This window comes from Protopterus annectens, chromosome 1.part1 (assembly GCF_019279795.1).
Source record: "Protopterus annectens isolate FY-2018-M chromosome 1.part1, PAN1.0, whole genome shotgun sequence".
NCBI lineage: Eukaryota > Metazoa > Chordata > Ceratodontiformes > Protopteridae > Protopterus > Protopterus annectens.
The window spans coordinates 1338765868-1338781654 of record NC_056726.1 but is presented as its reverse complement, the minus strand read 5'-3'; the positions used below and the strand labels follow the sequence as shown (position 1 = coordinate 1338781654).

At 43.8% G+C, this 15787-nt stretch overlaps 1 protein-coding gene across 1 annotated transcript in view; it reads right to left on the bottom strand.

Moving 5' to 3' along the window:
• IER3IP1 (immediate early response 3 interacting protein 1) overlaps window positions 1-15787 on the bottom strand; it is a 94426-nt gene that overhangs the window by 22589 nt on the left and 56050 nt on the right. Inside the window, exon 2 of the mRNA XM_044081856.1 lies at window positions 14759-14860. Within this exon, the coding sequence (XP_043937791.1) occupies window positions 14759-14860 (102 nt within the window). The remainder of the gene's footprint in view (window positions 1-14758; window positions 14861-15787) is intronic.

The window sequence follows — 15787 nt, the reverse complement described above, 5'->3', positions numbered from 1 at the left end:
CCGGTGTCTACGGAATCTTGGTGGCTGCACTTGTAAGAAGTCTTTTACAGTTTGCATAGACTTAGCTTTGTCTTCCATTTTCTTTAAAACCTCTTCTGCCTTAATACCAATCAGAGTATCATGCTGTAAAGGTGCATCCAGTAATTTAGCTTTAACATGATCAGGCAAATTTTGCTCTTTTAGCCAGGCATGCCTCCTAATCACAGATCCAGTAACTGTGGCCCTGCAGGAGGCCTCTAAGGAATCAAAACCACATTGCAAAGTATGCTTTCCAACCTGTTCAGATGCATGCAATAATTCCTGCAATTCTTTATTTTCTGCACATTCAGCAATCCCGTAACATGTTGTTGATACTTGAGCATATGAAACTGGCAGTTTAAGTCCCTAACTGCCAAGGTTGCGGATGTATAAACCTTTTTTCCCCATCTATCCAGTGCCCTTGAATCTCTATCAGAGGAGGTATGATTTTTTGCTGTCGAGGCCTTAACTCCCTTTGGACCCTGTGAAATAGTTTCAGGATCAGCAGCAGGGTTTCTAAATAAAAATTTGTGTGAGTCAGGGAGCCTGTAATATCTGTTAGGCTTGCTGGGAGACGGAGGTAAGGAGTCAGGGGTCAAGCTTGACTCCAAAAACACATCATCCACAATGTCTAAAACAGGGGGTATGGCTAAAGGCCTGTGCTGAGGGAGAAGAAGGAAATCCCTGAGCCTCTTTTTTGATTCTGAGAAATCTTGACTCTCCCAGTGAAAATGCTCCCTCAAAGTATGCAAGGTTTCTCCAAATGAATAATCCTCAGGAGGTGATGCAGATGGTATAGACTCCTCTGCATCAGAATCCTTATAGGGAGGTATAGATAATTCCTGATCAGAAGAGGAATCAGAAGAAATAGAAACCTGAGCTGAAGATTCATAATCAGTGTCTTGCCTAGGCCTCTTATCAGGAGGGGGATGGGAACCCCTGATCAAGGTAATAAGGTCTTCAGCCATTTTGATCATCTGTTTTTTAGGCATAGTGGCCTGTGCACGTGGCTCATGCATCAATTTTTTAGTTTTAGAAGTTGCTTTTGTCTTTGGTTTTGTAGCTGTCGTTGGTTTGATATAAAAATGTGGAGGCCTGAATACACCCTCAGAAGCCGGTGCCTGCTCAGCGGCTCCGGACCCATCCGTGGGTCCAATACTTAGTATCTCGCGGTGTGCTGGACTCCACATGGGTCTTGGTGGGGGCCTGTGACTCAAAAGTAGCGGGTATCAGGGGCTGCGAAAGTGCCTCACCGAGTACCGGCGAACCGGTGACTGGCTTAGGAGAAGCTTCATCGGTTTTGGACCTCGACTGTCTGTCTGTCTGTCCTTTTCTTTGCATTTTTTATGTACTCCGGTAGTCGGATTGCTATCAGATGACATTTCTGGGTAGTTAAATCCATTTCCAAAATACTTTGAGGCAAAAATATACAGACGCTTAATAGTGCATTGGTTAAATCTAGCACAAAACCGACAGCCAGGCACGTTGTGATCAGGGCCTAGGCAAGGAATACAGTACAAATGGAAATCCTTATGAGGTATTTGCTTCCCACAAGTAATACAATTATTAACTTTTTCTGACATCGGTATGGAGCAAGAAAAAAGTTTCCCCAATGGGGTACTTAGCTTTAGTGAAGACTTCGGTTCTGAAACTCAAACTTGAATATTTCAGGAGTCGGCCGACCGGCACTTACGAAATGCTTCTGCTTCGGGCACCACGCGGCAAGAAAGACTAAAGAAAATGGCGTTGGCTGCTTGTTTTATACCCCTAATGACATGGAAGAGGAGACAGCAACCGATGCAGGACCCAAGACTTTGGAAGTCAGGCTGACTGAGGACAACCCTGCCAGCAGATTACCCCAAATGTAATGACTGCAACAGTGAAACACGAAGAACATCTGCTTTGTTCAGCTGTCACCCTTGTGAGGATCCAGGGTTCGCCTGCTCAAAAGGTCTGCCAAAACACTGAGCCTTCCTGGAAGGAACTGAGCTAGGAGATGCAGGTCCAGGGATGCTGCCATGGACCAAAGATTCATGCTTTGCCTGCACAGGGGGTAAGAGTGAGTCCCTCCCTGCTTGTTGATGTACCACATGACTGTGGTGTTGTCTGTTCTGACAAGTAGGGTCCCTGGAGAGAGAAGATGCTTGAAAGCTAATAAGGCCTGCTGAACTGCAAGCAACTCTTTTAGATTAATGTGCAGATGCATCTGCTGGGCTTTCCACCATCCCTGTATGCATCTGCCATCCAGATGTGCTCCCCAGGCATAGTCTGATGGTCTGTAGTCAGAACTTGAGTGGCAGGAGGTGTCCGAAAGGGCATGCCCTTGTTTTGTAGACAGGCTGTTGCCCACCAAAGAAACTCCATCTGCAGAGATGGAAGCAGAGGGATCATCATATCCAGGTCCTGTGTGTGTTGACACCAAATGTTCTTGAGGTACCATTGCAAATTTCCTCATAAGCAGTCTTGCATATGGAATCATGAGAATACAAGATGCCATGAATCCCAGTGCTTGCAGCTATTTCCTTGCAGGGAGCTGGGACAGGCTTGCCAAGTCCTTGAAGTAAACAAAGAGTTGTCTGCTTCTCCTAGGTGAGATGTATCATCTGGGCGGCTGTGTTCAGACTCGCTCCCAGGAATGTTATCTCTTTGGATGGCACCATTTTTGATTTTTCCTCGCTGAGAGTGTAACCCAGGGAAGAGAGAAGAGTCTTTATGAATTCCAGATCCTTTAGTAGCTGTTCCTGAGAGCTTGCTTGAATCAGACAGTCGCCCAAGTATGGGTGAATCTGAATTTTCTTCTGCCTGCAAAAAGCAATGACTGGGGCCAGGCACTTTGTGAAGACTCTGGGAGCAGTAGATAAGCCAAAGGGCAGCACAGAGAATTGATAATGTTGCATGCCCACTCTGAAATTAAGATGCTGCCTGCAACTTTCCCCGATAGGGTTGTGCAGATAAGCCACTTTGAGATCCAAGGTTACCAGCCAGGAATCCTTTTCTAACATTGGTAGCAATTGATGCAGAGTGAGCATTTTGAACTTTGGAATTACTAGAAAAGAGTTCAGAATGGAAAGAACTAGGATAGGATGCCAGGTGCCTTCTTTTTTTGGAATTAGGAAAAGCCTGGAATAAAAGCCCTGGTCTACCTGCTGAGCAGGAACTGATTCTATTGCTCCCAGATAAAACATAACAAACAAAGACACAATTTGTTTTTCTACTTCTGCCCTTTGGTTTGGAGGAACGTCTGGGAATTCCTTGGGAGCTGGAAAGGTGCGGAAAGAAAACTTGTGCCCCAGGGACACTGTTCTGAGCACCCATTTGTCGTTTGTGATAGAGGCCCAGACATCTGAAAAAGGACCAACCTTCCCACCTAAAGGACTCTCCAGGCAAGCAAGAACAGGCAGAAGTCGAAAAAAGTAATTGAGAGTGTTTTGATTGAGATGCAGGCTTGGAGCTTCCCGCCTTAGAAGTGGACGCCTGCCATCGCCTAGACCTTTGAGGGGTAGCTGCTTGCCCCCTAGAAGAAGATTTGTAACCTCTAGTCCTGGAATGGTTCTGTCTGCTGGTATCAGGAAAGGTCCAACTCTTGTAAGGGTAATTCCTGCTAAAGCGAGGGGGTTGAACTTGCAGAAAGTCCTTAACAGTTTGTATGGACTTGACCTTATCCTCCATCTTCTTAAGCACCTCCTCAGCTTTGCTGTCAAAAAGATTGCCTTTATGCAAAGGTACATCCAAAAGCTTAGCCTTGCCAGGTTCTGGAGGAGGCTGTTCTCTGAGCCAAACGTGCCTTCTAATAACAGATCCAGTAGCCGTAGCCCTACTGGAGGCCTCAAGGATGTCAAAACCACAATGCAAAGAATGCTTATTGACCAGAGTGGCTGAATTCAACAAATCTTGCATGTCCTTACTTTCTGCCAAAAGAGGTACACTTGCTATCTTAGACTTAATAGCCTCCAAGGTGAGCTGTTGGTACTTCAGCATATGAAAAAGACAATTGGTAGCCCTAATAGCTAGGGTGGCAGAGGTATAAACTTTCTTGCCCCACCTATCCAGGTTTCCTGTCTGAAGGAACAGTATTCCTGGTAACAGTGGCCTTAACTCCTTTAGGGCCATGAGAAATAACCTCTGGATCCGCCAATGGGTTCCTTAAAAGAAACAGATGAGAATCAGGGACTCTGTAGTACCTGTTAGGTTTCCTGGGAGCAGGGGGAACCGAATTTGGAGACAAGGAATTTTCCAGAAAAACATCATCCACAACTTCCAACACGGGGAATACCAAGAGGCTTATGCGGAGGTAAATCCAGAAACTGCCTAATCCGTTTCTTAGATTGGGGATAATCCTGGCTTTTCCATTTAAAATGTTCCCCGAGGGTATTTAAAGTGTCACCAAAAGAGAAATCCTCTTGAGGAGAGGCCGAAGGGATGGACTACTCTGCATCTGAATCCTCAAACAGAGAAAAAGCCTGAGAAAATTCCTCTTCATCAGCAAAAATGCTGGAAGAATCAGATCCTGAATAGGACAAAACCTCAGGAGAAACATCCCTACTCCTTTTAGGAGGATGAGTCTGAAAACCCCTAATAAGAGTTAACAAATCATTAGCCATTTTAACCATCTAGGATTGAGGAGAACTAGAAGGAACTGGAGCCTGCCTTTTCACAGGCTTACGAATGGAAGGTTTACCTGCAAGCCTGAAGGACTCTGGAGGCTTGGCAACCACCAAAGGAGCAGCAGGAAGAAGCTCGCTGTCAGAGCGCAAAACAGAGGCCTCGGACCCCAGAATCAGCTTAGTGGTTCCAGCTCCAGCAGAAGAGGCGACCAGAGACAGGTCAGAAGACAAAATGGAGGCCGAAGGCCCAAGGGACTCAGACTTAAAAGGCCTGCGGACTGTAGTGACTGCAAAAACGTCTCATTGACTCCTGCTTGACTGACAACTAACTTAACCTCATCCGAGGACTTAGTTTTCTGAGGCCTGTCACGGTCCTTGTCCTTAATGCTTCCTCGGAATATCCGAAGCCTGAAGACCGGCGGACGACATACCAACAAACTTAGGCCAAACTCCAAAATGCCTAGCCAAAATCTTAGCCCGATGATGAATAGTACGCAGATTATAGGAGGCAATGAGATCACAATTGGGAACGTCGTGGTCAAGGCCTCAACAGATCATGCAATATGAATGAAAATCTCTATGGGAAATCTGCTTTCCACAGATAAGGCAATTATTAACCTTTTCTGACATTCGTTAAGGCAAGAAAAGAGGATCCCCAACACCTTCGATAACCACATCGCCACAACAGTCAGGAAATCATTCTATGTGGCACACCTCATCACCAAGGGCTTTTCATCCAGAAAAAAGGAGGTCATTGTCCCACTGTACTCATCCCTCATTAGACCCATTATAGAATACAATGCCTCGTTTGGTATGTACCTCTCAAGACATCTGCAACAACTGGAAAGGCCACAGAAATACCTCAATAAAAGAATCACAGGCATAAAGCAGATGCCCTACGCTGACTGCCTTAAAAAACTCCAGCTATACTCTGTCGCATATCGTCTACTCAGAGGCGATCTTTGCTTAACATACAAGGCCATGTCAAAATCAGAGCTGTTGGACATGCTACACTTGAAGAAATCCCAACCTCTCAAGAGCCACACGCTCCAGGGAGCTAAACCTTGTCATCACAATAAACAAAACATGCAGGAGGGATAGGTTCCTGACCCAGAGACTCCCCAGACTCTGGAATAGATTGCCCATACATGTCAAGCAGAGTGCCTCTTTGGTCCTCTTCAAAAGGAACCTTGACGATTGGATGGGAGAAAGGAAATTCACCCCGGGGATCACGTCAGTCACCCTGCTAGACGGGGGTCTAGGGAAGTAAATAGTGTGGGAAGAAATAGCCATGGAATTGTTATGGCTAGGCTTGTATAGGCCCTAGGGCTGATAGCTGTAGTAGACCAACTCTTGTAGTCGGAAAACAACCAAGGTAATCTGCCGACCGCCACTTGTGCATGAAAAGCTTCTGCTATGGGTGCCGCAGCAAGGAAGTCTGAGGAAGTGAAGTCGGCTGCCTCTTTTTGTATCGGACGCCATGACGTCCTTTACAAATAGACGTCAGCCAACGTAATTTTTGCTTACCTTTGGTATTCTGGCCGATCGAGGGCTATCGGGAGCCGGATAACCCATTTGTTAGGACTGCAACAGTGAAACACAATGAACATCTTGCCTTTGACATAAATGAGGCATCTCTGCTGCAGACAGTCTTAAACACAGCCAGGGTTTCACAGCTGAGCCTTTCCTCCTACAAAGTTACTTTCAGTCTGGTCGCCTCCTTATCCTTGTATAAAAGCAAGCATACAATCGGCCATCTTCTGTTCTTTCTTGCCTTCATCCTCCCCCATCACTAAGCATGCCTTAGATTAAGGTTAAGAGAGATGGCCTGAGAGGGATGTCTATGTCAGAACAAACAGAATTCTCAAACAAACTAATATGGTATGTGAGAGGTGTATTTACACAATGTCACTGGAGGCAAAGCTCTCACATAAAAGTTCTTCTAATATCAATAAGGTTGTCAGTAGTACACATGCTGCACCCATCATGTAAAATTCAAAGTGGACATATAGACCCACATATGCTGAGGCACTTGCATGTAACCTTCCTAAACCAAAGACCTCCTAGACGAAGTACACATAACAAATGCCCTCAGCAGCCCCAAATGCACTCTTTCAAAATACCCACATCAACACATAGAGCTACATCTCATGGAGCCTCTACCTCGAAGCCCATAAGGCAAGTCACCAAACAATCCAACATTCTAGTCTTTGGAGACTACATTGTGAGACACACTGATGTCCCTCTCACCAGGCTGAGTAAGGAGAAAGTTACGGTCAGTTACTTATCAGGGGCTAGGTTCAGTCACATCACACATGCACTCAGGTCACTGGAGCACAATTACCAATATAACTCACAGTATATGTGGGAGTAAATGACCTGATACGTACCTCCCTAGTCTATATGAAGAGAGACATCAAGGAGCTCTTGGAATATATGTCTCAGGCTGGTATGAGCCTAGCATTGAGCAGCATTTTACCTTCTCCAAAGATGATGCCACAATATACACAAAAGCTGATTCACTTTAATAATTTGCTTAGTTTCTGGTGTCATTCTAAGAGGGTGCAATATTTGTTAGCATGGAAGGACATGGCCAACAGATCACACTGCTTTGTCAGGGATGGTCTGTATCTCTCCCCTCCAGGCTTTTGAATATTAGCCAAAACATTGTCATCCCCCATAGTGCCTTTTTAAGGCAATACCAAGCAAAGTACTTCCGACACTGCAAATCAAAACCAATAAAATCTAAAAGTATTACTACTCAATGCTAGGACTCTAAACAAAATTCACTCCCTAGAAGCTCTCTTTATCCTAGAGAATGCAGAAGTCTGTGCAGCCACTGAGACATGGTTTAAAGCCACAGAGAGCACACCAACAGTGCAAGGTTACAATGCCTTCCACATTAGGCCACACCTCGGGTTGAGAGGGTGGCCTAATGGTTAAGGTGTTTGCCTTACAAGCACAAGGTGCAGGGTTTAAGTCTCACAAAGAATTGGCTAGGCTTAAAATGGCTTGCAAGGGCAGTTAGCTAATCTATGAACCTATGAACATTTACGACAGCTATTCACAGGCAGGGACTAAAGGTGGAGGTGCCTCTATTTACATCAAAAATAAATATACTTCAAGGCTGATCAAACAGGACAATGCACTTGAGCTGATCCATGTTCAAATCATCATAGGTAAAATCTAATACCACTTCCTTGCAAGCTATAGGTCCCCCTCTATGACCCAGGAAACCCATATCATGTATTTAAACTTATTAGAAAACACCAACCATGCCACCTAATACCATACTTATGGGTGACTTTAATTATCCCACTATTAACTGGGAATCCTATAGGACACCAAATGTACATGCACAGAGATTCCTGGACTTTGTAAACACAAACTCCCTGGACCAAATAGTCAATACACCAGGCAGGGGTGCAACCATACTGGATCTGGTCCTCACTAATATGGGTGACTGCTGCAACCCCCCTACTGTAATGCCTTCCCTGGTAAGGTCAGACCACAAAATGGTCTCCTTTGAAGTAAAAGTAAAACCTGGACCCCCAGCTAAACCTGGAATATTCAGGAACTATACTAAGGCAAACCTACTGCTATTAAGGGAGAACCTGGTAAAATTCGAGTGTCCAAAAACCCTAAGGACACTTCTGCCTATACAGAACTATTCACAGAAACCCTGTACAATCATGTTAATATAGCTACATAGAAGCAGCTGTACCCAATAGGAACAAGTACAGAACTAACTCAAAAAACAAGCCACCCTAGTGGAACCACAAAATCAATTGGCTGTACAACAGGAGGAAGAAAATCATGGCAAAAATTAGGAGGTTCAGCACCCATCAGGATAAAAGCACTCTCAAACAAACTCCAAAGACAAATCAAGTCTACCAAAGCCAAATTTGAGGTAAGTTTGGCCTCCCCGGCTAAGGACAACTACAAACCATTCGTTAGCTATGTCTGCAACCTCAAAGGCTATACAAAATTGTGTGAAGAGCTCATTATAAATGGAGCCACCTATACTGAGCCAGAAGACAGAACAACCCTCCTGGCTTATAAATTCAGCTCCAGCTTTACCCCTCTCTCCCCCTCAATCTTCCCTCAGGAAATATCATCAAATACAACTCCCTCTACTATCACTATGGAACAGGTCCTTAATGCTCTCTCCAAGTTCAAGAACACTGCCATCAGTGGGCCCAGACAATATCCCAGGATGCCTTCTAAATAGCATAAAACATGACCTATCAGGGCCTCTGGAATTACTATTTAAGTGTTGCCTCCAAACAGGCTTCCTGCCTCATGAATGGAGAAAGGCAACAATCATCCCTCTGCACAAAGGTGGGCCATCTACAAACCCTGAAAACTACACACTCATAAGTCTCACTAGTCTTCCATGTAAAGCCATGGAAAGAATTATCATAGAAATGAGCAACAGCAATATAGTAAACCTCCAGACACTGGACCCAACCCAGTTTGGTTTTGTCAAGGGCAGATCATGCCTACTCAACCTGGTGGACTTCTTCGAGAAGGTCACCAAAGCAATGGATGAGAGCAAAATCATTCACACTGCCTACCTTGACCTGGCCAAGGCATTTGACACACTACCCCACTCAGATATTATTGACAAACGCAAGAGGTTAGATACAAACCCCTATATCACCTGGTGGATTGCCAACTGTCTCACAAACAGGACCCATGAAGTTAGAATTGGGGAGTCCACCTCGACAGAGAGGCCAGTCACAAGTGGAGTCCCTCAGGGATCAGTCCTTGGACCGCTCCTTTTTTGGCATTTACTTCTCAGAAGTCAAGGACAATGTCAGTGGTCTCTAGCTGACTAAATTTCCAGATGATTGCAAATTAGGAGCGGTCATTGAATCTCACACAGACACAAATGTTTTCCAGGAGGGGCTGACACATATAAACTTGTGTCAGAGCCATGGACTAAAACTAAATGACAAGAAATGCATAATAGTATCCTTTGGGAAGTCATCCATCCCTGGTAACTATCATTGACAACACACCCCTTAGAGTTGACCCAGTAGTCAAGAGACTTAGGAACACACATAGATAGTAATCTAGCCTTTTATCATCACCATCTACAGTGGTGAGGAAATCATTCTATGTTGAGCAACTTATAAACAAAGGTATGGCATCCAAGTCCAAGGAAGTCATTGTTCCACTGTATTCAGCATTCAACAGACCTATCATACAGAACAGTGTCCCCTTTTGTATGTACCTAACCAGGCATATCCAACAAACAGAGGTTTCTCACTAAAATAATACAGGGCATAAGTAATATGTCCTATACAGACCGCCTCAAGGCTCTAACCCTGTATTCTCTGTCTCCTACAGGCTTTGGAGGGGAGATCTATGCCTGGCACACAGGGCATTGTCAGACCCCACTCTGATGGATCTCCTGCATATCCATAAAACAAACAGCACCAGAATTACTTGCGCTAAAGATTTAAACTTTGTCTGTGATATAAATAGGACCTGTTGGAGTGACAGGTATGTACCCCAGAGACTACACAGTCCACAGAACAGGCTCCCAATCCATGTGAAGCAGAGTTCCCCCCTAACCCAATTCAAGCGCAACTTGGACAATTAGATAGGAAACCAGAAATTCATCCCTGGTTTGGCACTTATGTCTCTAATGGACAGAGGTAACCTGTGAATTGTTCATCTCCTGGGCCCCTGCTTACACTTAAAGGGTATCAGAACTTGTCAGAGATTTGGGATGCATGGCTAGGCTTAGAAAGGACCTTGCGGTTGTTAGCCTAGTAAACACCTATGAACCTATAAGATACAGAGAGCTCTCCTATCCCCTCTGAACATAAGGAAGAGAGGGAAGTGGGTCTGGATGAGGACATGGAGGAAAAGGGGAGGGTCCACCCTGGTCAAGTTTCTGTATTAGTGTCAAGTGGGGATGGAGGAAGGGAAAACTGACCATACTGGTGACTACACTAAAACATACATGATCATGGTAAATGGATGTACAAAGAACTTAGCACAGTGGTGTTAACTGCTGCAGTCATATGCCCTTTAGAACTGCTGATAAAAAACTTGTTCTAGCCCTATTTATGTGATTGTAGTACCTGGAAAATGTGTGAAACACCATGCTGCTGCTTCAAGAATATCTTGGGTTGAAACTCCTTTAAGGAAGGTTACAGTAGTGGCTGTGCCACTGGTGGAGTGAGACTTCACCTCCCATGTGAAGGGTTTCCCATGGTACTTGTGATAGGGAGAAAAATATTATATAATGCAGCTAAAAATCCACTTGGAAAAAAAAAAAAAAAAGAGTTCTTTTTTTGCCCTTTCCAAAGGCCACAGTGAGATGGTCAGTCTTTATGCACTCCTTTTTTTCTGTCCAGATAATCTCAGAGTTGTCTTTGCAGATTCCCCACCACTCCATCCCTTGTTTTGAGGGTAAAGAAAGAAGAATGGAAGTTGGACTATCTGGTTAAGGAACCCGTTTGATAGTCACTCAGGCAAGAAGGGACTAGCACTCAAGGTTACCCTGTCTTTTGGAAGGCCAGGAAAGGCTCATTATGCATTAGGGACTAACGTTCTGAGACCCTCCTAAATTAAATTTTTAGGTGGGCTGAAGCTGCTTGCTTGACTAAAAGCTTGGTTAGGTTTTCTTGAGAATCCTCTTCTTAGTACCCCGGTCAGAAAACAGGCAATAACTTTTTTACAATAACATCATGTACCATGCAACACAAATAAAATGAACTTCACAAAATACCACTGTGGTAAACGAAAGTCCAGTCCACAAAGCTGAAAACCAAGTGCTGAAAATATTTTATTTAAGAACACCACTGGTAACGATAAAAACAAACGTGCAGTACATCCAATGCATCAAGCGCTTTCACCCAGGCACTCCCAGGCTTTCTCAAGACAACTAGTACACATTTTAGTGGAACCTTTTATACTAAACCCTGCCAATTCCACTGATTAATTAATCTTTCAATTATTCAATTTAAAACCATGTCCTTAGGGGGTGGAGGGCTAAGAAGACCATCAGATATTCAGTCACCCTAAGTCCTATCCTCCTGCCATTTTTTTTCTTTTGGAACCACCTGTTATCTTTTGGTTGCCTGCCCTTCCCTCGTCTCCCACAACAGAGTCCTCGTTTATCAGGAAAATTTCTACTGTATTTGGGAAGAGTGAAACATGTACTTCACCTTTGCCTTCAGTATACTCAGCACTTCATGAACATGGGGACCAAAGAGGAGGTATTTATCAAATTGGGAAATTCAGATGTTTTGCACAGAAATCATCTACAAGGGACTGTGTCCATAGCAATGCATGTCTTAGCTCTGGATATGGAATCAAATGCACTGTTTCCCAAATGGTTGGCAGTCTGAAATAGTGAAGTTGTGATCCCCTATAAATCTTCCTTTTCTGAATTGCAGCTGTCCAAGATCCGTTTTATAATATGCTGGAATTTTAATATGTCGACATGGCAACTTAAAGCCCAAAAGATCAGTGAGGAGGAGGTGCATGTTTTATGCCATATCTAATAGTCTACTTTCCTGATCATTCAGTAAGTTGTTCATCCCAGGAATGAACTGATCTCCTCTGTAGCCTTCATAGAAAAGGTGTCTGGTTGCCACTGGGTTTCTGTACAAACAGGAGTTGGGTGTTGGACCCTGCAGAATCTATCTGGTCTCCTAAGGGATGGATACTGAATCAGGCTCATGGCAGTAGGAATCAAAACCATCCACTAAGGCCCCTTGCATAGTCTTAGGAAGAGTCGTACCACAACAGGTCTAAGGCCCTTTAATGAACATCTAAGGACTTCAGTTTGCTATACAGAAGTTAAGAATGGCTTTATTATTTTTGATGGTCCAATCACTTGGACATAGACAATTCTCATATTCTGTTCTGTCTGCCCCAATAGGAGTATTCAGACACCCAATAATTAATGTCAATGAACTTAAGTCACTTTGTTCCACGTTATCAAGATCCCGTAAATGCTGCCTGAATACCCACTTGTCTCACCATTGGAAGCCCTGTTGTGTTGCAGGAGTTGAGGTGATGAAGACTGCTCTGTTTTTTCAGTGGAATCTGATTGCTAAGTGTCTGATTCTGATGACATCTCTCACTGTCTTAAGAAGAGTCTCTCACCACAACTCTCCCAGAATCTCTACCCAGTCTACCCTATGAACAGCAGACTCTGGATCCCAGGACAAGATACTTTACTGCACTGCTCTTCTACCTTGTTTCTTGGATAAACAGAACATCCAGTCTCTTCCCTTCCATTATGTCTTCTATTTCCAAGTTGCATCTCAATTAGTGAAACTATATTCAGTGCAACAATCCTCAATACATTTTTGACAGGTTGATTAAAATGTTTGTGTCAGTCTTTACACAACAGAGCTAGCTAACCCAGTTTGGGCAATTGGACACTGTATGGGCTGTAGCTTACTGACTCAGGGCTTTATGGGGATGCACACACTGGCCAAGAGGAGCACAGAGACCCCCCCTTGCTGTTAATATCGGTCCCTGGCATAGATCAGAGGAGGCCAGTTCCTCAAACTACTTACCACCGGCAAATACCCATGTCCCTTTTGGCAACATTAATAAAAATGACCAAGTCATTTAGAGGCAATTTTAAACCACCAAGTGGCTAACCCTGATTGTGCATGCAGTGTCCTATCCAGAGGATAATTCTCACCACAACTGATGCCTAAATTACCTGACGCACACAACCCCCCCCCCCCCCCCCCACCATAGTCATCATCTAAAATCTGTGCTACTGCCTAGGACTCCTTTCATTTAAATGGATTAAAACAAATCTGCTCATTTCCCAGTTTCCTTAAATTTCTTTTTCTCACCTTCTGGTATCATACCAGGACTGTACTTCCCATTCCTCAGCCTTCACATATACTTGGAGAATAACTTATACCCCTCCTGAATTGTTGTTTTCACCATCCTTTCTTTAGCACAGATAGTATGTTGGTCAAAGAGGAGTGGAGCAAGTCTCTCTCCTTGTGCAAATACTGAAAAAGGTCAAAGAACTCCATATTTTTGTGGACTTGGACAAGGTATATAAATATGTAGCCTGAAATGCTTTGTGTGAAGTGCTACAAGTGGTTCCACAACACTGCAGTATACCATCTAGTCTCAGTTTTTGAGAACTGAAGAGTTTTATCTGTAAAACACATTCAAGGTCAGTGTAAGGCTAAAACTGGCTGCTCTCCCAGGCATTACTTTCATGGTAAGAATATCAACGTGCGGTCAAGGTCTGGATAAACATCCAGTTTGGGGATGCAAGGGCTTCATCTTTATTAAATGATGATGGATTATGATGAGGATGCCCACTGAGCTTGAAATGACTGCTCTTCAGCACATACTGAATCAATTCACTGGTAAGTGTGAATGGAGCCCCTGGGGTGAAAGACAGCTCTAGAAACAAATGGACTGACCTCTGCAAGTGGAATGTGAGCAACTACCTCAGGAGAAGAAGTTTAAGTACCTTGGCATATTGCTGACAACTTAAGGAAGAGGGGAATAGGATGCTAAGCAGCACATAGGAGGGGTTACAGCAGTACTGCATATGCTGTATTGGACTGTGGAAGTAAAGCAAAGCAAGAGACACAGCTCTCATTATGAATCTATGTCCCACTGCACAACTATTATTATTATGAGCTTTGGGTAGTGACTCAGCTCTTGCTTTACTATAAAACCATGGAAAAGTGGCAGGAATGAAGTTTCTTTGCAGCGCAGCTGCTTCATTTTGTCAGGGAGAGACACAAGCTCAGCAATCCCTAGAGGATCTTGGAGTAAAGCAGCAACTGCCCTGTGCTGACAGGAATAAGGTGAGGTACTTTAATAACTGAAAATATTCTCCTGATCTCCAGAGTGCTTCTCACGAGTTGTACTAGGAAGACCTAAAAGATTGCTGGGGAATATACATGATGACAGACTACTGGTGGGGAGAAAGAGTAGTCTCTGCACCCCTGCAACCATCACCAGGATAAGCAGTCATGAAAACGGATGGAACCAGAGGGAACTCTCAAAGCAGAAAGAAATCAAAAGGTAGCAATTTAATGAAAAAAGTTTCACAATAATTTGAAAACTATTACAGTGATAAAAGCAAGACATCCATTTTTTAATCACAAATTTACCTCTCATAACTGTTCGCACAGATTTAACAAGGTTCATAAGCTGAGATTTAATTCCTTGTTCTTCTCCAAATCCTCCAGTACTGTGATCTGCTCCCCATCCAACTGAAACAGAAGAAACTGTACTTAACTGAAGTCTCCAATTTGCTAAACCCCCCCAAATCTCACTGCTGAAAAAAGATAATATCAATGACAACTAATGGTTCAGGATTCAATTCAGCCAGTCAAGTCAACATACAATACTTATGAAACCTGTAGCACTGACTTGGTAAAAGACAGAAACATTCCATTAATGAAAAAAGATCAGCAAGGTTAGAACAATCAATATAGAAAAATGTTATAATCATTATTTAGTTCAAAGACAATGCTGTATCTCCTATCACAGCAAACAGCCATCTCTGTTTATTTATGAATATGTTCATGTGGTAACAAGTGAAGTGCATTTGCATTAGGAACTCATCATAACAGCAGATTTTGAATATGATCACTGTTGTCATTTTTACACCCTGGATTTCTGCTACAGAAGGCCCAATATCTGGCCCACATATGAGAGCTGTACACCCTTCCCCCTATTGGCTTGACAGATGGTGGCATGCTCATGAACAAAGATGATGTCCATCTTCAGCTCTTTTCTGCTGTAGTTCATGTTCACATGAAACGCATTAAAAATCCCATCAGTTCAGATCACATGACTTGCGTGTGCCGGTAAGCACCCTGTTGGGGACTGTTTCTCTGTATTTTTTTATGCTGTTGCTTGTGGAAATAATGCTCTTCCGTGGTTGGACAGTAGGATTTGTCCACCATGGATAAAGTCTTGAAGATCCGAAGAGCAAGGTCACCAATGCCCCACAGTTACCTATATAAGAACACCTTTTTGTCTACATAAGAAGCTGGAGGCATTGCTCCCAGACTGCCATGGCATCAATGTCACAACATCCAGTGTTTCCAGACATCCCCCATGGAAAGAAGTTACCGGTGGTGAAAAACCCTGAGAAGGGGGGGGATGGGAAACACAAAGCCCAGGTAATCCTG